The 21,095-nt window shown below is 54.2% G+C and overlaps 3 protein-coding genes and 1 long non-coding RNA gene across 30 annotated transcripts in view; 2 read left to right on the top strand and 2 right to left on the bottom strand.

The window, feature by feature from the left end:
- Positions 1-1,435: 1,435 nt before the first annotated feature.
- Positions 1,436-6,633, bottom strand: CFAP141 (cilia and flagella associated protein 141). 2 transcript variants are annotated; one of them, XM_059146514.1, is made up of 4 exons: positions 6,079-6,633; positions 5,790-5,830; positions 2,165-2,294; positions 1,436-1,665 (listed from the first exon to the last, which is right to left on the bottom strand). In XM_059146514.1, exons 1-4 carry the CDS (start codon positions 6,109-6,111, stop codon positions 1,564-1,566), a joined length of 306 nt encoding a protein of 101 aa, XP_059002497.1. In that variant the 5' UTR covers positions 6,112-6,633; the 3' UTR covers positions 1,436-1,563. The 2 variants fall into 2 exon arrangements, with proteins under 2 accessions (XP_059002497.1, XP_059002498.1); XM_059146515.1 differs by having other exon boundaries at positions 6,097-6,190.
- LOC131814973 (uncharacterized) lies at positions 6,332-7,236 on the top strand. Of its 2 annotated transcripts, none has more exons than XR_009347519.1 (2): positions 6,332-6,417; positions 6,630-7,236. It is a non-coding gene; the product is annotated as an uncharacterized LOC131814973 (long non-coding RNA). The 2 variants fall into 2 exon arrangements; XR_009347518.1 differs by having other exon boundaries at positions 6,363-6,449.
- C14H1orf43 (chromosome 14 C1orf43 homolog) lies at positions 6,782-17,228 on the bottom strand. The gene is made up of 7 exons (XM_059146513.1): positions 16,907-17,228; positions 16,683-16,784; positions 13,214-13,331; positions 12,940-12,993; positions 12,161-12,327; positions 12,019-12,077; positions 6,782-7,602 (listed from the first exon to the last, which is right to left on the bottom strand). Exons 1-7 carry the CDS (start codon positions 16,970-16,972, stop codon positions 7,407-7,409), a joined length of 762 nt encoding a protein of 253 aa, XP_059002496.1. The 5' UTR covers positions 16,973-17,228; the 3' UTR covers positions 6,782-7,406.
- Positions 17,229-17,409: 181 nt separating this feature from the next.
- UBAP2L (ubiquitin associated protein 2 like) overlaps positions 17,410-21,095 on the top strand; it is a 41,953-nt gene continuing 38,267 nt past the window's right edge. For 13 of the 25 annotated variants that reach the window (XM_059146503.1, XM_059146501.1, XM_059146502.1 and 10 more), the window contains exon 1: positions 17,471-17,577. The gene's annotated coding sequence lies outside the window, so the exon portion shown is untranslated. Of the gene's footprint in view, positions 17,578-21,095 lie in introns of all 25 variants that reach the window. The other 12 variants (XM_059146491.1, XM_059146490.1, XM_059146489.1 and 9 more) reach the window with 2 other exon arrangements.

Raw genomic sequence — 21,095 nt, 5'->3', positions numbered from 1 at the left:
CCGGGAGTGGGAGTCGCAGAGCCGGCTGGGGGGCAGCGGCAGGTGGACGACAGACATGGAGGGATGTGGGGGCCGTGGGAGATCCTGCCTCAGGCTGGGGGTCGGATCCAGGCCACGTGCTCCTGCTTCTGTCCCTGACAACAGGGTCACCACCCCTTCCTCCCTCCCTTCTCTCTCTTTCTAGGGAGTGGAGGGGAGGGGCAGAGGCAGGGGGAGGGAATCCGAAGCTGACTCCCTGCCGAGGGCGCAGGGTTGGCTCTCGCAAGCCTGAGACCACGACCTGTGAGGAAATCAAGCAGTCAGATGCTCGACTGACTGTGCCACCCAGGAGCCCGTCGCCTGCCTGCCTTGTCCACGTCTGCCCCCCCACCCAGCCCGTGAGCCCCATGTCCTGTTGGTGCAAGAGCGTGTGAGTCACGGACTAACGATGCTTGGGAAGCTGCGCTGACGGCAGCTGGCGGACGGATGGATGCCCCGGCTGGAGAGGCGGGCATGGGGTGCATAGAGGGTGGCCAGGGGCTGGAGAGGGGCATGCGAAGGGTCTGCCTGGGTCACAGGGGAGTCTGAGAGGGAAAGGGAGGTACCCGCTGTTGGGCACGCACTAGGCTTGCTCTGTGCACACCTCGCCTTATTTCATTCTCATAAAGCCCCTGTGACGGGTGTCATTCTCCCCACTTTCAGAAGAGGAAACTGAGGTTCAGAGAAGTAACTTACAGAACGGGACTATTACGGGATGAAACCGGACTCTGAGCCCACACCTGACTCCAAGCCCGCACGCTCCTGTGCACCCGCTGGCTCTCTGGGACCCTCCGCGGGAAGCGGAGCGAGGGGCGCGCGCGGGAGGGCGGGGCGGGGCGGGGCGGGGCGTGGCGTGGCGTGGCGGCGGGGGCGTGGCCGGGGCGTGGCCGGGGCAGCGGGGGCGGGGCGGCGGGGGGCCTGCGGGGCGCACAGCCCGGGGGCGGAGGGCGGCGCGGGGTCCGTGAGGACAGCACGAGGGGGCAGCGGGGATGCAGACGGCGCGTGAGGGGCCAGGGAAGTGGCCTGGTGGTGCCCCCTCACCCGTCGCCCCCGACGCCCCCGGCGTCCCCCGTCACCCTCGTCACCGGCCGCGCAGCAGGGAGCTCCCAGGCCTGGGATGTCGTTTTCCGGAGACTGGATCTTCGTGAGCAGAGCCGGGGGCTCCGGACGCGCGTGTCCGGCCGGCGCTCTGCGGAGCTCTGCGGGCGCTGGGTCCTCCGGCGGGAACGCGCCCGACGGTCCCCCCAAGCCTCACGGCTCCTCGCTTCCCGCACCCGCCGGCCCACCGGCCTCGCCTCCGTGACACCTCGGGGCCTTGTCCGTTTGCGGCGGGGGGCAGGTAGGAATGCGGGTCCGGGGGAGAGAGACCTGCCCCGGGCGCCCCGACACGCGGCCGCGACCAGAGAATGAGGCCTGAGGCGGGAGCACGACCCACGGAGCCGCTCTCGGGTTTATGGCCACGAACGAACAGTGTTGAGATCCGGGCACTCGGGGCCGAGGGACGCGCGTCCGTCCGCGCCGCGCGCTCCGCCGCTGCAGACGCGCTCAGAGCCTCTCCGCGCCGCGCGCTCCGCCGCCCGCGCCCAGCTCCCGGCGCCACCGGCGATGCTCCGCTTCCAGCAGCGCGCGCAGGGCCGCGCGACGGGCCTGCGGGCGGGCGGGGGGTGAGGCCGGCCTGTCTCCCCGCTGGCTCTCCGGCTGCGTCCTCGCCGACGGGCACGAAGCTGTGCCAGAAGGCTGGGCAGCAGCGTGGACGCGCCCGTGGCGGGGAAGCCCACGCGCTCCCTCCCCGTGACAGCCCCGCGCTCAGCGGCCGGCCACCGAGGGCCCCGCGAACGGGGAGCTCTGCTGGGCCCCGGGGTACGGAGAGGACACCCTGCGGCAGCTGGGACTCCGGGGAGGGCGTCTCCCAGAGGCGGGTGCTGGGCACTGAGATGGGGGGAGCAAGGACTAGCCCGCCCTCTGCGACCTGAGAATGTGCACCTGCGGCTGAGCGCGACGAGGCTGTTAATGAAAGAGTCGCGGCTCTGGAACAGCGCAGAGAGGGTGGGCAGGCGATGGCGGCAGCTCAGAGTCCGGGAGCCCCGTGGGCATCGGCACAGGGCAGTGGCGGATGAGCCTTCCGGCCCCCCTCGCTAGAACTCACCGTCAGGAGTTGCCTGTGGGCCAGCGCTAACTCCTGTCCCAGGGTGTCCTGCAACCTCGCGGTAGCGTTCAGGTTTCTCCTCTGGCTGAGCGTCGTCTGCCACAGACAGCGAGCCTGCGAGTTTCGCCACCTGCCCGAGGGACAGAGGTAGGAGCCGGATGGGTTAGTTGGGAGTGGAGACACAAACCCCTCGGTGAGGCCCAGGGCCTCCAGGCCAGTGTCCGAGAACGGCGAGCTCCTTGAAAGGGTAACCGGAGCTAACTTGGAACCTGGGATGTGTCGAAGGAGCCATTTAATCATCACGACAGACGACTGTCACAGAAACCAGCATCTGCATTGTGCCGCAGGGAAACAAAGCTCAGGTGAGCTGCCCAAGGTGGGTCACTTAGTGGCAGGCACAGGTATCAGTCCTGTCTAAGAATTGATACCTTCTGTTATACCCTGATCCTCAACCTTAGCTAGACACATTCTAGAATCATTTGCTAAGGTTTTGTTTTTTAGATTTTTTAAAAAAGATTTTATTTATTTGACAGAGATCACAGTAGACAGAGAGGCAGGCAGAGAGAGAGGAGGAAGCAGGCTCCCTGCTGAGCAGAGAACCCAATGTGGGGCTCGATCCCAGGACCCCAAGATCATGACCTGAGCCGAAGGCAGCGGCTTAACCCACTGAGCCACTCAGGTGCCCTAGATTTTATTTTTAAGCGATCTCTATGCCCAGCGTGGGGCTCAGGCCCCCAAACCCAAAATCAAGAGGTGGACGTGCCACCACCTGTGCCAGCCAGGCATCGCCAAGATTGCTTTTTTTTTTTTAAAGACTTCATTTATTTGAGAGAGAGAGAGGAGGGGTAGGAACAGCGTGAGACGGATGAGCAGACTCCACGCTGTGCACAGAGCCTGACTTGGGACTTGATCCCAGGACCTGGAGATCAGGTCCAGAGCCCAAATCAAAAGTCAGCCACTCAACAGACTGAACCCTCCCAGGTACCCCTAACACGTAAAAGGAGTATTTGTTTCTTTAAATGTCAGTTTTTTGTTTTTTTTTTTTAAAGATTTTATTTACTTGAGAGAGAGACAGTGAGAGAGAGCATGAGCGAGGAGGTGGTCAGAGAGAGAAGCAGACTCCCCATGGAGCTGGGAGCCCGATGCGGGACTCGATCCCGGGACTCCGGGATCATGACCTGAGCCGAAGGCAGTCGTCCAACCAACGGAGCCACCCAGGCGCCCGAGTATTTGTTTCCTACACACACACACACACACACATGCACACACACATACACGCATGGTCTGCTTGGGTGAACCCTGTTGAAAAATTTTTTTTAATATTTTATTTTCAATTTATTTCATGGGGGAGGGGCAGAGAGGGAGGAGAGAGAAAATCTTTTTAAGATTTTATTTATTCATTTGTCACAGACAGATCACAAGTAGGCAGAGAGGCAGGCAGAGAGAGAGAGGAAGCAGGCTCCCCGCTGAGCAGAGAGCTGGATACGGGGCTCTATACCAGGACCTGAGATCATGACCTGAGCAGAAGGCAGGGGCTTAACCCACTGAGCCACCCAGGTGGCCCAGGAGAGAGAGAATCTTAAGCAGATTCCATCCTGAGTGCACAGCCTGACCCGGGGGGTCAAGCTCCCTGATGTAGTTTCAGAATGTTGGTGAGTCTGAAGCCAACTGCCAAAAAAAAAAGAATTTTTTTTTTCTTTTAAGATTTTATTTGTCAGAGAGACAGACAGAGAAAGCACGTGCACAAGCAGGCAGAGCGGCAGGTGGAGGGAGAGAGAGAAGTAGGCTCCCCTAGAGTAAGGAGCCTGATGCAGGACTCGATCCCAGGACTCTGGGACCATGACCTAAGCCGGGCGGCTCAAGGCTCTAACGACTGAGCCACCCAGGCGTCCCAAGAAAGAATTCCCAAGGCAGAACTCAGGATGTATCTCTGGCACAAAAAGCGGCTTTATTAATGCAGGGAAGGGTGGTGGAGCGGGTCTGAGGACTGGCTGTTGATATACTTGGGAGTTCAGGGAGGTTTTTCATATGCTAAAGAGATCCCACAAGATACTGGAGGCCTCCCTTTGTCTAGTTTAGGTTTCTCCCTCTAGCAAGCCATTAACAGGAAGACAGTTGGGAGTTTCCCCCTGGAAGTTAGGTTATTGATAATAATGCTTTTTTCTTGGAAATCACTAAGGCATTTGTAAACTGAGGGAGACTCCCATCCTCCCGGGTGTGAAAGTGGAACCGGTTGTTTTCCTTCCCTCCCTCCAGAGCCGCCAGCGCTGCCTGCGCAGTTTCTCGGACCCCACCGGACGGAGCTTAGTCCTCCTCTTTTCTGTTCCCTCGTCATCAGAACCCTGAGATCTCAACCCGAGCCAAAACAGAGTCCAACATGTAACCAACTGAGCCACCCAGGTGGCTCTTAAAGATTTTTTTAGAATTATTTATTTTTAAACATTTTTTTAAGATTTTACTTATCTGACAGAGATCACAAGTGGGCAGAGAGGCAGGCAGAGAAAAGAGGGGAAGCAGGCTCCCCGCTGAGCAGAGAGCCCGATGTAGGACTCGATCCCAGGACCCTGAGATCATGACCTGAGCTGAAGGCAGGGGCTTAACCCACTGAGCCACTCAGGTGCCCTGAAAATTTTTCTATCATATACCAGTAAGTATAGTAGTATTACCTTTTTACTATGAATCCATATGTTTACATAAGTTGTATTACTTAACAGTTTGGACTTTTCCTACCGGCACATAGAGGTTTGCTCTTTCCTGTGTAAAGGCTGGCTAGTATGTTTATGTCCTAATTTTACCAGCTCGACAGTTTCTACTTTTTAATTTTTGGTGGTTTATTTCTTTTGAAGTCATCTCTACACCCAACTCCCCACCTGGAGATCAAGAGTTGCCTGCTCTACCTACTGAGCCCGCCGGGTGCCCCCTTCCCCACTTCTGCCAGCGAGGCCATCTGGAGCACCTGGTGCCGGCACCTTCTCCAGCTATCGCAGGGGCGCATGCGTCAGGCCGGCCAGGCATACAGTTGCCGGTTCTGAGATGTGAATTTTGAGATCTTCAGTTTTGATCGATTTCATCGTGTCTTTGTAAAAAGACTCCATGAGTCTGGACTCCCACTAAAATGACATGCACTTGCTCCCTCATGTCCTTGCTGGCTCCTGGTATTGATTATATATTAATAACCTGTGAAACCTTTAAAAATGGGCCTCTTCTACCTGATCCCAGGCCACCGCAGTCAGTCTTTCGGGTTAAGACCTGAGCACCTGTGTTTCAAAAAGCTCCCAGGTGACGGAGAGACGTACAGCCTCATCCCCTCACTCACGGCGTACTTACCGCACACCTACCACATGATCAACACAACAGATACTTGCATTCTACTTAAAAAAATGAACACAAACTTCATCTCCTTTTCCTTCAGGCAACAGGCAGACGGATAATGAAGGACTGTGCGGGCAGCACCCCCTGGGGGCACTGGGAGGCCGTCCCTGCGAAGGGCTGCTTCTGCCCCCCACACAGCCCGTTCCTTCCTGAGGAGTGCAGGCAAGCATGGTATCTGAGAGGCGGCTGCAGGGGGACACGAGGGCGACAAGATCAAGTTGAGGGGGAGGGAAGGGACAGAAATAGACATTACCTGTCTGCCATCTTCTTAAATCCCAGGACCCTTTGAAAATCCTGCAAAAAAAGCAAGTTGCTCGTCTGGCTTGATGTCCAGCACCCCACCCGTGCACCCTTCACGTGGACCTCTCTTCTGACAGGGAACGGTCACTTCCTCGGGGACGGGAGAGCCAGAGCGCTACTCCGTTCAGAACAGACCAACGAAAACATGCAGGGAAGAGCTGGTATGCAGCAGCCAGCCGTTACCTCAGGGGCCCCTCAGGAAACTGCCTCTGGTCAACCCAGCCCCTTCCAGCTCTGCGCACCTGTTCGACTTTTGTCACCTTTCTCACAGACATGTCCACAAGCTGGCGGGACGCAGGCTCAGGACGTGAAGCAGGATCTCCCTTCTGTCTGGTCAGTCACCCAGGATTCAGTAGTCCTAGCAACACTTTCACCTCCAACAACACACCCCAGGCCTAGGACTTGATTGGTCACCTTGCCTGTTGCCCCGGAGAGCTTAAGAGAATCCTGGTTCTCCTGCCTTCTATCAGTGACAGAGGCAATTCTAGGAGCAAGGACCAAAGTTCCTAAAGGTTTCTTCTGTGGGGTCCCAGTATGACCCTAAGTCCAAAGGACATATTCTGTGCCTGTTTCATTAAAAGGTAACTACAGGCCACCTGGGTGGCTCAGTAGGGTAAGCATCTAACTTGATCTCGGTTCAGGTCATGATCTCAGGGGCAGGAGACTGAGTCCCACCTTGGGCTCTGCTCTCAGTGGGGAGTCTGCCCCCCCCCCCCATGCTCATTCTGTCTTGGGAAAAAAAGGGGAGGGGCACCTGGGTGGCTCAGTCATTAAGCATCAGCCTTTCTTTCAGGTCATGATCCAAGGGTCCTGGGATCGAGCCCCTCATCGGGCTCCCTGCTCAGTGAGAAGCCTGCTTCCTCCTCTCCCATTCCCTCTGCTTGTGTTCCTTTTTGCTGTGCCTTGCTTTCAAATAAATCTTAAACTATAAAGAAATGAGTCATATACTTTTAAAATTGTTCATTTTATTAAATAATCTAGAATGTCAGACCAGTGCATTGGTCTGACACTTCTTCCCTGTCCCACAGCATCCCCAGGAAGCGTAGGGGCATGGGATTCGGTTAGGCTCCAGCGCTCCCTTTATTCAAGACAACATGGAAAGAAAGCCCAAAGGCGGATCCTTGCATATCAGGGAAGCCGCGTTCATCTTTCAACCGCCTCTAAAGAGGAAGAGGTCTCAAACCCAAATGGTCCCCATGAAATTATGTAGAACGGGGCAGACATGGAAGACACCAGTCCACACCATCCCAACTCTCACTCTTAGCATTATTTCTAGTTTGGAAAAGGGGGAAAAAAACAGATGAACTATAATAAAAATGAAGTGAGCATTTTTAAGAAAACTTTGATGGAAACATCTGAATTCAACTCCAGAAAAAAGTGCTACCAAGGGAAAATAAAGTCCTGAATTCCTGAAATGGGCTCTAAGAACTAGCTGGAGTAGGATCCTCCAGGAATGAACCCTAAGAGCTCTGGACACTGTAGCAGGTCAGCAGACCTGGGCCCACCAGCCATGTGACCTGAGGCCAGGGGCCCCAGCGGCAGCAGCAGTCCCAGCGGCGGCGGCAGCCCCTCACAGAGTACTTTCCAGGGTGTTATAGTTGTCCTTAAAGCTCTTCAGTTCAAGGAAGTGCTTGGCACGTTTACTCTTCTGACTGGAGGGGAGGTATGTCACCTGGATGGTCGCCGGCGAAACTTCAGGAGACTGGGTCAAGTCTTTGGCCGCCGACTGGTGCTGTCGTTGCGAACTCCCACTTCGCGCTTTGACCCTGGAGCACAGAGGGAGGGCAGCTTAAGGAGAGAATGAGGACTAACACAACAATACAATTTTAAGGCTCATCCATTCTATAAATGTAGCTGCAGCTGCAGATGACCTCTGTTCTTGTCCTACCTTCTCTCTTTATTTATTTGACAGAGATCACAAGTAGGCAGTGAGACAGAAGGAAGCAGGCTCCCTGCCGAGCAAAGAACCTGATATGGAGCTTGATCCCAGAACTCTGGAAGTCATGACCTGAGCGGCAGCAGCTTTAACCCACTAAGCCACCCAGGTGCCCCCTTGTCCTACCTTCTAAACTAGTTACTAAAACCCCATCTGATAGCTTAGAAGTAGCAGAGGAACCAATTTTCCCACTGAGTCCCTGATTCTGGCTCAACATTTTCATTTCACTATGAAGAAAACTTTTAATTCTGCTGATTTCCCTAATGTGTGTGTGCTGCAAACATACTCCCAGTCCAAAACAGTCCCTTGGAAACTGAAGAACAAAAAATAAGAAACTCAAGTAGCTACTGAGTACTTCTGACATGTTACATTAGACTTGGTGTTTTACCAACATCTAATTTACTGATATCCCAGTATCTCTGTGATGTAACATCCTCATTTTCCAGGTTAGGAAACTAAGAGCCCCCCCTTGCCTGAGGTCACAAAGCTATCAAGTGACAGAGTTGGGGGGCACCTGGGTGGCTCAGTGGGTTAACCCTCTGCCTTCGGCTCAGGTCATGATCTCAGGGTCCTGGGATTGAGCCCCGCATTGGGCTCTCTGCTCAGCGGGGAGCCTGCTTCCCTCTCTCTCTGCCTGCCTTCCTACTTGTGATCTCTGTCAAATAAAAATAAAATATTTTAAAAAATAAAAAAATAGGGGCACCTGGGTGGCTTAAAGCCACTGCCTTCAACTCAGGTCCTGATCCCAGGGTCTTGGGATCAAGCCCCACTTCCGGCTCCCTGCTCAGCGGGGAGCCGGCTTCCCCTCTCTCTCTGCCTGCCTCTCTGCCTACTTGTGATCTCTGCCTGTCAAATAAATAACTAAAATCTTTAAATATAAACAAACAAATAAATAAGAAAGAAAGAAAGAGAAAGAAAGAAATGGGTGCCTGGGTGGCTTACTGGGTTGAGCTGCTGCCTTTAGCTCAGGTCATGATCTCAGGGTCCTGGGATCAAGCCCCGAATCAGACACTGCTTGGCAGGGAGCCTGCTTCCCCTTCTCTCTGCCTGCCTCTCTGCCTACTTGTGATCTCTCTATCAAATAAATAAATGAAATCTTTAAATAAAAAAATAGGGGTGCCTGGATGGCTCAGTTCGTTGGGCGTCCGCCTTCAGCTCGGGTCATGATCCCGGGGACCTGGGTTTAAGTCCGGCATTGGGCTCCCTGCTTGGTGGGAGCTTCTCCCTCTCCCTGGCACTCCTGCTTGTGCGTGCACGCGCGCTATCTTTCTCTGTGAAATAAATAAATAAAAATAAAGTCTTTTAAAAAAAACCAAGGTAGGGTGCCTGGGTGGCTCAGTGGGTTAAGCCGCTGCCTTCAGCTCAGGTCATGATCTCAGGGTCCTGGGATTGAGTCCCGCATCGGGCGCTCTGCTCAGCGGGGAGCCTGCTTCCTCCTCTCTCTCTGCCTGCCTCTCTGCCTGCTTGTGATCTCTCTGTCAAATAAATAAATAAATCTTAAAAAAAAAAATAAAATAAAAAAAATTTAAAAAGCCAAGGTAAATAAAAATCTCTGTCCTTGTGGGGCATCTGGCAGCTGCAGTAGAACGACTCTTAATCTTGGGGTCTTGAGTTCAAGTCCCACTTCAGGCATAAATAGGGGTACCCGTGGCTGGCTCAGCTGGAGGAGCATGTGACTTTCTTTTTCTTGTTTAGAAAAACAGCATGAGTGGGAGGGGCAGAGAGAAAGGAAAAGAGAATCTCAAGCATACTCCCAAGCTGAGCATGGATCCCAATGCGGAGCTCGATCCCAGGACTCCCAAGATATGACCTAGGCCAAAACCAAGAGATGCTCCACTGACTGCCACCCAGGCAGCTAGCACTTGACTCTTGATCTTGGGGTCTTGAGTTCAAACAAATAAATGTTTTAAAATAATAATAAAAAAAATAAAAATTCAGTCCTTGATTGCTAGTTTTAGTGAGAAAGTTGCAGTGAGTGATGAAGAGAATGGACTCCAAAATCCAACAGACTTGCACCCAACTATCACTTTTTTTAAGAAAGATTTGTTTACTTGACAGAGAGAGAGAGAGATCACAAGTAGGCAGAGAGGCAAGCAGAGAGAGAGAGGGAAGCAGGCTCCCCACTGAGCAGAGAGCCCGATGCGGGGCTTGATCCCAGGACCCCGGAATCATGACCTGAGCTGAAGGTAGAGGCTTTACCCACTGAGCCACCCAGGCACCCCTATACCCATTTATTTCTGAAAAGATTTTATTTTATCTGAGAAGTTTGAAGCGGTGGGAGGTTGGGGGAACCAGGTGGTGGGTATTAGAGGGCACGGACTGCATTGGAGCACTGGGTGTGGTGCAAAACAATACTATTATGTTGAAAGTTAATTAATTAATAATAATAATAATAAAAGATTTTATTTTGGGGGTGCCTGGGGGGCTGTCATTAAGTGTCTGCCTTTGGCTCAGGTCATGATCCCAGTGTCCTGGGATTGAGTCTCACATCGGGCTCCTAGCTTGGCAGGAAGCCTGCTTCTCCCTCTGCCTCTGCCTGCCACCGTCTGCCTGTGCTCGCTCGCACTCTCTCTCTCTGACAAGTAAATAAATAAAATCTTCAAAAAATAAAAAACATTTTATTTTTAAATAATCACTGCACCCAATGTGGGGCCTGAACCCACAACCCCACAATCAAGAGTCACATGGTCTACTGAGCCGGTCAGTCACCCCAAGAATTTAATTTTTAACATACCTGTGGTAAAATACACCCAAAATTTACTGTCATAGCCATTTTTAAATGTTTCCGTTGAGCAGTGTCAAGCAGCACTGTGCAGCCGACCCACAGCCCATCTCCAGCATTCCTTTCATGCAGCAAAACCAGTGCTCTGTTCCCATTAAAGCCTAACCCTCCAGCCCCTGGTACCCACCAGGTCCTTTCTAGCCTTATGAATTCGATGACTCTCGGGACCCCAGATGAGTAGAACCATAAGGTACTTGTCTTTCAAAGACTGCAGTTTCAACACGCCCCCTGACTTCCAGACTAAGCACCCATCTCACCCTGTCCCCTGCAGTTTCACTCCCGCTCTGAGCAGTGTGTACTAGACCCTTTGTGTTTGGAAAAAGGTAGTTTATTTTTAAGGACAGAAACAAGAAGGGACAGACACCCCTTATCTTCTGAGAAAAAACCGTATGTGCTTTCAACACAGCAGAAGACAAGAGGTGGCTCTTCTCAACGCCAATAAGATTTTACTCTACACTGGCTTTCCCTCTTCACTCTCTCAACATTTGCATGAACAATACAATGAAGCTACGTTAGTGCACATGTAAAACGATGCCAGACAGGGCGCCTGGGTGGCTCAGTGGGTCAGGGCCTCTGCCTTCGGCTCAGGTCATGTTCCCAGGGTCCTGGGATGGAGCCCCACATAGAGCCCTGCATGGGACGCTCTGCTCAGTAGGGAGCCTGCTTCCTTTCCTCTCTCTCTGCCTGCCTCTCTGCCTACTTGTGATCTGTCAAATAAATAAAATCTTAAAGAAAAAAAAGAAGAAAAAAGAAGAAGAAAAAAAAAAAAAAGACGCCAGACAGAAGTCGGGATTCCAGTATCACACTCAACATCTACAACTACAGTCATGCCCTTAGTTTCAGACAAAGTTCCTAGTCATCTAAGTTCTTATAAAAGTGGATGGCACTGGGGCGCCTGGGTGGCTCAGTGGGTTAAGCATCTGCCTTCGGCTCGGGTCATGATCTCAGGGTCCTGGGATCGAGCCCTGCAACAGGCTCTCTGCTCCGCGGGGAGCCTGCTTCCTCCTCTCTCTCTCTGCCTGCCTCTCTGCCTACTTGTGATCTCTGTCTGTCAAATAAATAAATAAAATCTTAAAAAAAAAAAAAAAAGAAAAAAAGGATGGCGCTTAACTGTTACTTTTATCAGACTAAGACATGTAAGGATGACACTGGAACCCTGGAAGAGAAGGAAATCTCTATACTGAAAAACCTCATTCCCTTTATTGATAGCAATGCTACACCACTTCTGACATTTTACTCACCGGGACTAAAAAAAATTGAGGGGTAGGGGCACAAAAGTAGGAGAGGTTCTCCCTCTGTAAGCTTGTAGAGCAACACATGCTTTCAGATGTGAGGGCAAGGCAGAATCGGACAACCCATCACCGTGGTGTCGTGCCCCATAAAGGGCATCCCGCCTGGGGGGTGTGCGGCAGCTCGACCGCCCTCTCCAACCAGGCCCTCCAACGTAGTCCCCTTCACACTTACACAGTAGCCAGCTCGCTCAGGGCCTCCTGGTAGCGCAGGTACTCACTCTGGCCAAAGACCTGAGCAAAGAGGAAGGGCAAGAGGCCCTCAGGCTGGGGTACTCCTTTAGTTCCCTGAAGGAGAAAGTGGCCACCCCACTTACCCCTGTCCCATAGCGGGCCGTCTCATAGCCATCCAGCAAGGTATCGACGAGGGCCTTGCGCACGCCCTTGAAAGGGGTACTAGTGTTCCGGAGATCTAGCAGGTAGGAGCGGAAATTCTTGCCCAGTAAGGAACGGGGATGCCTGCCTTCAGCGTGAAATGGTATCTCTGCGCAGATAACAGACGACAGTGCTAACACTTCTCCCACTTATCAGTTGTTTCTAGTTAATCTCCTAAGTTCAGAAATGGGTCCAACAACTGACTGACTTTGGGGGAATTCTAATAGAATGAAGACGACCACAGGTATAAAGCTGGTCTGAGTGGTCACCCGGTGGTGGGAACACAGCTGTAAGCTACGTCAATGGTTCACAATACTGTCCCCATCCAATTTACACCCCTGGCTCTGAAATACAAACCAGGTTTTATCAGAGAGGAAGCATATTTGACAATGGTCACAGAACAGAAAAAACTCAAGAACCATTTATCTTGGTCTTACTGAAAAAAGCATATGTCACCTGCCTTTTGTGGAAAAAGCAGTCAGTCACCACCACCCCGTCAATGAAGCCGAAAGTCTATGAACAAATGCACTCACTGGAAAGTAATGTGCCTCTGTCACTTCCTCAGACAAAACGATAACCTGGTACTCTCAAAACTCTAGGAAATTCCTCCGAGCCGGAGATCAGAGAAAGGGCCGGATATAATATATATACAGAGAGGGCTTCCTCCCTCTTCCCCAGGTGAGCCTCCAGGGTCCTGACCATCCTGCTGGGCAGGCCTTACCGGAGGCGCGGATGGCATCCAGCGCTTTCATCCTGTAGAGATAGTTGTAGCAATCTGTTGAGAGAGAGACTGGTCACAGACTTAATTAACCTCAGAAGACTTTCCAAACTTCAGCAAGCTAATCAACAGCTTCCCCGAATCAGACAGGTACCCAGCAACAGAGGAACCACAGGTGAAGGTTTTGCCAGGGGCTATGCTAACAGCTTGGAGAGCAAGGAATTCTGAACTTGGGAGGATTCCTCACTGAAGTATCCTCCAAGAGCACGCCACGTACTCTGATTTCCCTGGGTTTCTAGCTGTAGCAGTCTTGCATCACCATCTGCAAGGAGCTGAGGCTCATACTTGATATCTTGAACCCTGGACAGCCGGATATCAATTTCCTCTTTTAAGTCCTGTTCACACAGAGAAAAGAACATGCCATCACTTACCCTATACTCTGCTTTCCATCACCCTGGAAATGGGGCAGAGCAAGTGAACAAGACAAAAGCAGCAGAAAAAAAAGCTCATAAGGCTGATAAAACTGCCAGGTTAAGACTAAAAAACTTTCTTCTTTTTTTAGTATTTATTTATTTGACACAGAAAGAGAGAGAAATCACAAATAGGCAGAGAGGCAGGCAGAGAGAGAGGGGGAAGCAGGCTCCCCGCTGAGCAGAAAGCCCCATGTGGGGCTAGATCCCAGGACCCTGGGATCACAACCCGAGCCAAAGGCAGAGCTCAACCCACTGAGCCACCCAAGCGCCCCTACGTTAACTCTTTTAAGCAGGTAATTCACATCCATGGTGTAAAATTCACAAAAGGCTCTAAAGCCAGCCCCCATGTACCCAGAAGCAACCACTGTTAATAGTTCCAAGCTCATCTCTTACTTATGAGGGTTCCAGAGCCCCAACAGATTTTCTTCTTGTAACTTTTTATTTTTAAGTAGGCTCTACACCCAGTATACAGCCCAATGTGGGGCTTGAACTCAGAGATCAAGACCTGAGCTGAGAGTTGGAGGCTTGACTGACTGAGACAGCCAGGTGCCACTTCTTGCCATTTTAGAAACTTCCAGGGTGAATTATATATGGAATATGTGTTACATACATTTTAAGTAATCATAAAAATCATTAAGATAAACACCTACATCCACTATCCTGTTTATGAACTATAATGTTACCAGCGGCTGTGAAGTCTTGCATGCCTACCCTGATTGAATGCAACCCCCAATGTTAATTTGTCAACAACCTGGTTTTTCTTTTTAAAGTTTTTTTTTTTTTTTTTTTAAGATTTTATTTATTTATTTGTCAGAGAGAGCACGAGCGAAAGCGAGCACAGGCAGACAGAGTGGAAGGCAGAGTCAGAGGGAGAAGCAGGCTCCCTGCGGAGCAAGGAGCCCGATGAGGGACTCGATCCCAGGACGCTGAGCCACCCAGGCGTCCCAACAACCTCGTTTTTCTTTACTGTTTATCACATCAACCTAAACAAGATGTTTAGCTTTGCCTGGTTTTGAACTTTACACAGATGGAAAAAATGTTTTGAATTCCTCTGCAACTTGTCTTTTAAAATTTTAAATACTTGGGGTGCCTGGGTGGCTCAGTCAGTAAAGCGTCTGCCTTCAGCTCAGGTCACGTTTCCACCATCCTGGGATCGAGTCCCTGCTCAGCGGAGAGCTTGCTTTTCTCTCTCCCTCTGCTGCTGCCCTTGCTTGTGTGCTCTCTGTCAAATAAATACCTAAGTAAAATCTTTAAAAATTTTTTAAAATACTTTATTGCGACAGGTTGACCTTACACGTGATAAAACACATCCAATTTGTGTGTATTGATGATTCTGACAGATGAATACACCCACTCAACCACCATTAAAACCAAGGTACTCAACATTCCCATCACCCCAAAATGCTGTCCAATCCCTTTGCAGTCAACCTATCCTTCCCTGCTCCAGACAACAGTTATGTACTTTCTACTGATGTAATTCTGCCTATTGCAGAATTTAATATAAACCGAATGGAACAAAAGTTTTACGAATGACTTTCTCGTTTTTTTCATCCAGCATGTTTTTAAAATTCATTCAACTTCGTAATTTTTTTCATTCGAAAAGGTTTTTAAAAAAAGACTTAGGGCGCCTGGGTGGCTCAGGGGGTTAAGCCGCTGCCTTCGGCTCAGGTCATGATCTCAGGGTCCTGGGATCGAGCCCAGCATCGGGCTCTCTGCTCAGCGGGGAGCCTGCTTTCTCCTCTCTCTCTCTGCCTGCCTCTCTGCCTACTTGTGATCTCTGTCAAATAAATAAATAAAATCTTAAAAAAAAAAAAAAAAAAAAGACTTAATTACGGGGCACCTGGAGGGCTCAGGTCATGATCCCAGGGTCCTGGGATGGAGCCCTGCATATGGCTCTCTGCTTGGCGGCGGGGAGCCTGCTTCCCCCTCTCTGCCTACTTGTGTCTACTACTACTACTGTCTGTCCAATGGATAAATAAAATCTTTAAAAATAAAGTAAAATAAAAAATTAAAAAAGACTTTGACAGAAACCACAAAGAAGCAGAGGAGCGGGGCGGGGCGGGTGGGGGCGGAACAGGCTCCTCGCAGAGCCGAGAGCCTGACGCGGGGCTCGATCCCAGGACCCTGAGACCATGAGCCGAGCCCAAGGCAGAGGCTTAACCCCTGAGCCTCCCCCGGCGCTCCTGGGTCAGGGCTTCAGGGAGTTCACGCGTCCGCGTCGCTCGGCTCCGAGCTGACCCGTTCGGCACTCCGGGATGCGTCCCGGTCAGCACCGCTCCGGCGTCGGGGCTGAAGTTCCTTCTCGCAACGTCACCACCTCGGCCACACCGCCCGGGCACTCGTCCGCCGCTGCAGCCGCACCGCGAAGACCCAGCGCCCCGCGGGTCCGGCGCAGGCGCAGCCTCCGTGCGGGGGACCTGGGGCTCCCTCCGGCGCTTCCCCCGGCGACGCGCAGGCCTTTCAAAGCGGAAGGATCTCATCGGGTCCGGGGACGCCTCCACCCCTCCGAGTCGGGGCCGGACCGGGAGCTGCCGGACGCCGGCCCCGCGCCCTCGTCCGGAGGGCGGGTGGCCCTGGGAGAACCGAGGCCGGTGGAAGCAGCCGTGCCCCGGCTTCAGGCCACAACACGTTCCTGCCGGTTGTCCGCGGACGACCCCGGCCGAGAGCGGGGGCCGAGCAGTGAGCGCGGAGCCGAGGGGGCGCGGCCGCGGCGCTCAGCCCCGCGCTACCGGCCCTGCCTTCCCTGTGGGCAACACCCGCCCGCCCGGCGCTCGCCGTCGAGGGGAGACCGGCCACGACCCAAGGGGACACCCATCCAGCCTGCAGGACACCGTCCCCGGAGAAACGCGAGGGCGCGGGCGGGCAGGGGCGCGCCTGCGGCGGGAGGAGGGCGAGGGCGGCCGCGCACCCCTGCGGCCCGACCGCAGCCAGACGCCGCGCCCAGGGCGAGCCCCGAGCGAGGGCGGCCGGCGCGGACAGGTCCGAAGTCCGCCCGCGGGACTCGCGCGCGCAGACCAGACGCTGGTCCTCGCCCCGGATTCGACCGGCTTCCCGCAGAGCGGACGGGCGGGCCGGGGCGGGGCGGGGGCACCTGAGGCGGTCGCCCCGAGACGCCGCGCGGGGCCTCGGCTCGGCCCGGGGCCTCGGCCCGCACCCGCCGCCGGCCCGTCCCGCGTCCCGCCCCGCGTCCCGCCCCGCGTCCCGCCCGCCCGCGCCGGGGAAGCCCGGCCTCCGCAGCCCCCTCCCGGGCCGCCTCGGGCCGCGAGCGCCTACCTTGGGGGCGTTGTGCCCCACAGGGACATGAGGGCCCCGCCGCGACTTCATGGCGAAGCGCATGATCTGCCTCTTGACGAAGATGAACAGCAGCACGAACACCTGTCCGGGGGCGGAGGGCGCCTTAGTGAAGCGGTACCGACACGCGGCTCGCCTCGCTCGCCAAGGCCCCCGCGGGGCTCCCAGGGCCGCGCGGGGGCGGGCCGGGGCGGGGGTCTGCTCACCAGGCTGCCGTAGGCCATCACCAGCACGACATTCACCCCCGACAGCCAGTTACTGCCGGACGCCATGGGCGCGCCCGCCCCCACTCCGGCCCGCGCACCGCTCCGGGTCACCCGCCGCCCTGCCTCGTCAGCCCGGGCTCCGCCGACGCACGGGCGCTTGGGCTCCCTGGAATCCCTCGGCCATTTCCTCACGGGGAAAGACCAAGGCTGACCCGGCCCCAAAACATGGCGGACGGGAAGCCTCCCGCTACCCCCAACACGTGACGGAGGCCCGCACCGGCCCCGCGGGCTGCGCGCGCCGAGGCGCTGAGCCGCGCAGGAACAGGAAGCGGAGGCAGCCAGTGCGTCACGCGGCCGAGGCGGGGGGTGGGGGGGACGCCCGGAGCCGCAGCGCAGCGCGGCGGCTCGTGGCAGAGGGGCGCGCGCACGCTTGCGTGCGCGTCCCTTTTCGCGTCACGTGCCGGGGTACGCAGGCAGGCAAGTGGGAGGGGGAAGGCGCGAGAGCGAGCGCGAGAGGGGAAAGGAGGGAGGGGGTGGGGAGGAGGGAACCTCACGTCACGTGACAGGGGCGGCGCGGCCCGGGGTGTCAGTGTGGAGGAGACTGAGGTAAAGTTGGGAGCGCAGCGGCGTTGGCGGCGGCGGCGGCGGCAGCGGCAGCGCGGCGGGGCCGGGTATTGTCCGCGGCCCCTTTAAATCCGCGGTCTCCCTTTCCCCTCCCTCCCTTTTCCCCTAGCCCGCCGGCGCCCCCCCCGGAGGCCCCCCGCCCCGTGCGTTCCCCCCACTGGACACCCCTCCCGGTCGTGCGAGCCCGGCGCCCCCCCTCGAGTCGGCCGCCGGGGATTTTGTTTATGGTTGGGTCTGCGGCCTACTGGGCCGCGCCGGAGCCGGGGCCTCGATTTGGGAGCGTGGCCGGGGCGGGGCTTGGGCAGCCGGAGGGGGGGGGGCCATGCGGCTGGAGCCCGAGCGGGGAGCGCGGGGAAGAGCGCGAGCGAGCGCGGCCTGGGTCCCGCCTGAGGTAGGGCCTGCTCTGCTCTGGCCGCTGCCCGTGGAGACGACGCGGCGGCCGCCTCCCTCCCCAGCCCGCTGCGGGCCGCCTCGGATCCGGACCCGGCCCGGTTCGGGGGCGGCGGGGGGGCGGCGGGGGGCGCTGCCCCAGACCGCCCATGTGGCCCGGAATTTGGAGCGCGGGGGTTCGCTGGTTCCGGGCGGGCGGGAGGCGGCGGTCGGCCCCGGGGGCTCCCGAGGCGGCGCGGAGCGGGCTGAGCCTCCCTCCTCCGCGCGGGGCCCGGCGTCCCCTCTCCGACGCCGGCCCCTTTGTCAGCGCCCCTGGCGGCCCTTCCTTCTCCCGCGGCGCCGCGGCGCGCGGACGTGTCGTGGCTGTCGTGGGCTCGCTGTTGTCCGTGCTGCGGCCGGGGCGCCCCGAACTGGTGCTGTGTAGGGGAGGCTGGACGGGCGAGCCCCGGAGGCGGCCTCACGCCTGCGGGACGTCACCAGAGCCCGGGGGGGCGCCCGCCCCCGCCCTCGGACCGGAATTCCGAATTTCTTCAGGCCCCTCGCTTGGCGGACAGTCCCTAAAGCGCTTTGCAGACCGAGGTCTCAAACGGGAGCCGGCTGGCCCCGCGGCCCCCGGTGCGGGATGGCGGGGAAGCAAAACCGCGCAGGGACAGGCCTGGCTTGTGTCATTGTTACCGCTTTCGCCTTCGCGCGTCCCTGAGTGTGACCTGGAGAAGCGCGTTTCTGTCCTGTCCACCCACCTTTCCCCGCCCGTGGCCTGCGGGGGGGCGGCGGGCTTGCGGGGCGGGGACGGGGAGCCGGCGCGCCGGCCATGGGTGGGTGCCTGGGCTGGTAAGCCTGCGTCGCGCTCTGGGAGCATTGTCCGGCAGAGAGCGGAGCCGCGACGGTGCCGCTGCCACCAGCAGGCTGGCCGGCCCCGAACTCGGACGCAGGACCTTAAAACGCACTGTCCTGTGTCTGGTCTTTGAAGCCCCTCTTTGCTCGCTGTGTCCTAACTGGCAAGTACTCTTTAAAGTCAGACTCGAGTGTATGCAGAAGGGGGTGTGGGGCCATTTCCACGGAGCCTCCAGGGGAGTTCGTAGTTGGGTTACAGGCAGCAAGCCCTGTGCCCCCGGTCCAGCTTCAGAGTGGCTGAATTGTTTCGCAACTTAGATTGTAAGCTCCCTGCGGGCAGCAACCAAGTCCTCCTGCTTTTGTATTTCCTGAAGTACTGGACACATAGTAGATACTCAATAAATACTTGTTATTTATTTTTTTCTGTAAAATTTCTCTGGCTATTTTTTCAAGTAGCTGGTTTCCAAAAGATGGTCAAGGGCATTCCTGTATTGAAACCAGTATTTGTTCCTGGGCTGTTCGCTTGGTCTCCCAACACTTCTCCTGTGTTTCCTGTAGATATTTTTATTTTCTAAGGAAAAGTACTTAACAAGATTCCTCCCCTCCACTGTGATAACTCTAGGTATGTGTCTCTGCTTGCTACTAAAAGGCTACTAATTTTGTGCCCTCCGGTGATCCCAGATCACTCAGTTTTGACCTGTCGCTCAGTGTGGTTACCTGCCTAGGTGGTAAAATTTTCTTAGTCACACATTTCAAAGCACTTGTAAGAAAGAAATGGAAGTTAACAGCCGGACTGATCAGGATTATTTCTTTTTTCCCGTCAGTAGTTAGGAGCCTTTCAGGAAAACTCGTTAATGTATTTACGCAGGTTGGGCGCGTGCAGTCATCCCTACTGGTAGGCACGCAATTCACATCTGTAGTATCCTACTCCTCGGTTGGAATCACGAGAGAAGTAGAAAGCAGTCAGTAGTTGTAAATTACAGGAGCATTGACTCACATTAGAAATTTCATTTTAGAGCCAATTAGTAAGTATAATAGTTTTCATCTAGTTTTAATTTTTCTCTTTGATTTGAATCCAGCAGTACTGGTGAAAGAACACTTGTTTTTTTGTGAGTGGTGAAAGTTGGCTATAATGCCAATCTGGGAAAATGGACTACTGTGTAGCAAATAATCCTCTACTAGCTAAAAATATTTACAGGCCTTTGTGTGCACATGTGCACGTGTGTAGGGAGAAGAGGTAGTGGTTAGAGAATTAGCTCTGGGATTCTTTAAAAATTTTGGCGATAGAGAATGTAAAACTCTTAATTCTTAATGACTGTATCAAAAAAACCCCAAAGACCTGTGCATCCTGTTGATCCAACTTGGTGAAGACTTTATCCACAGGGAAGTTAGCTTTCTTTGTGACCCAAAAAACCAATGAAATTCACTTCCTTAATAATCCTACTGTATTTCTTTAGAAGCCCAACTAATTTCTCCCTCAAATTCAGCAGTGTCTTTTGAGTGGTCTAACATTACCCCATATATAAAGTTTCATTAATGAAAAAAATTGTGTGTAGAGCAGAAAATATAAGCTTACTCTCTTTGGGACAGAATAAAACAATGCAGAGTAACATCTTATTTTGAGCGCTTCATCACGGGGTGGATATTTTCTTTGTTTACTAAATGCAGCAGCTGAGGTTGTGTTACAGCAAAGTATGAATGAAGGGACATTAAGTTCTGGAGAATCCTTGCTTGCTAGAACTGTTAATAACAAAAACTGTTCTGGTTTTGGGAAGGCCCTGTGTGTTCTCTGTCTCTTTTTAAAGACTCAGCAAAGTCCTATTGCTGGCAGTAGTGTCTCAAGTTTAAAATGATAATCCTCGGGGCACTTGGTTGGCTCTTTCTGTTAAGCATCTGCTTTCGGCTTGGGTGATGGTCCGGGGATCAAGCCCCACCTTGGGCTCCCAGCTCAGCAGAGAGCCTGCTTCTCCCTTTCCCTCTGCCTGCCACTGCTCTTGCTTGTGCTCTCTCTTTCTGTCAAATAAATAAAATCTTAAAAAATAAAATCCTAACTCTTCTTTAAAAAAAAAAAAAAAGATAATCCTAAAAGCCCTTTCTTCCAAATAAAACTTTGTGCTAGACACTTTGGTTTGGGACAGGTTTGGGATTCTCTGTGTATTAAGGTGAGTGGTAAAGAGTTTTTGCATTTCTGGCGCCTGGGAACTGTGGACTAGGAGGCAACAGAAATAGCCGGGAAAACTGTGTTTGAATTATCTGGGGAACTGACTGGGATTCTGAGCAGTCACAGGGGCTAATACTCGCTTTGTTGAAGGTTACACAGGCTCTCACTGCGTGAGGAAAG

Source organism: Mustela lutreola, chromosome 14 (assembly GCF_030435805.1).
Source record: "Mustela lutreola isolate mMusLut2 chromosome 14, mMusLut2.pri, whole genome shotgun sequence".
Classification (NCBI taxonomy): Eukaryota; Metazoa; Chordata; class Mammalia; order Carnivora; family Mustelidae; genus Mustela; species Mustela lutreola.
Note: the sequence above shows the minus strand (reverse complement) of the source record. Positions and strands in the feature narration are given on the sequence as shown.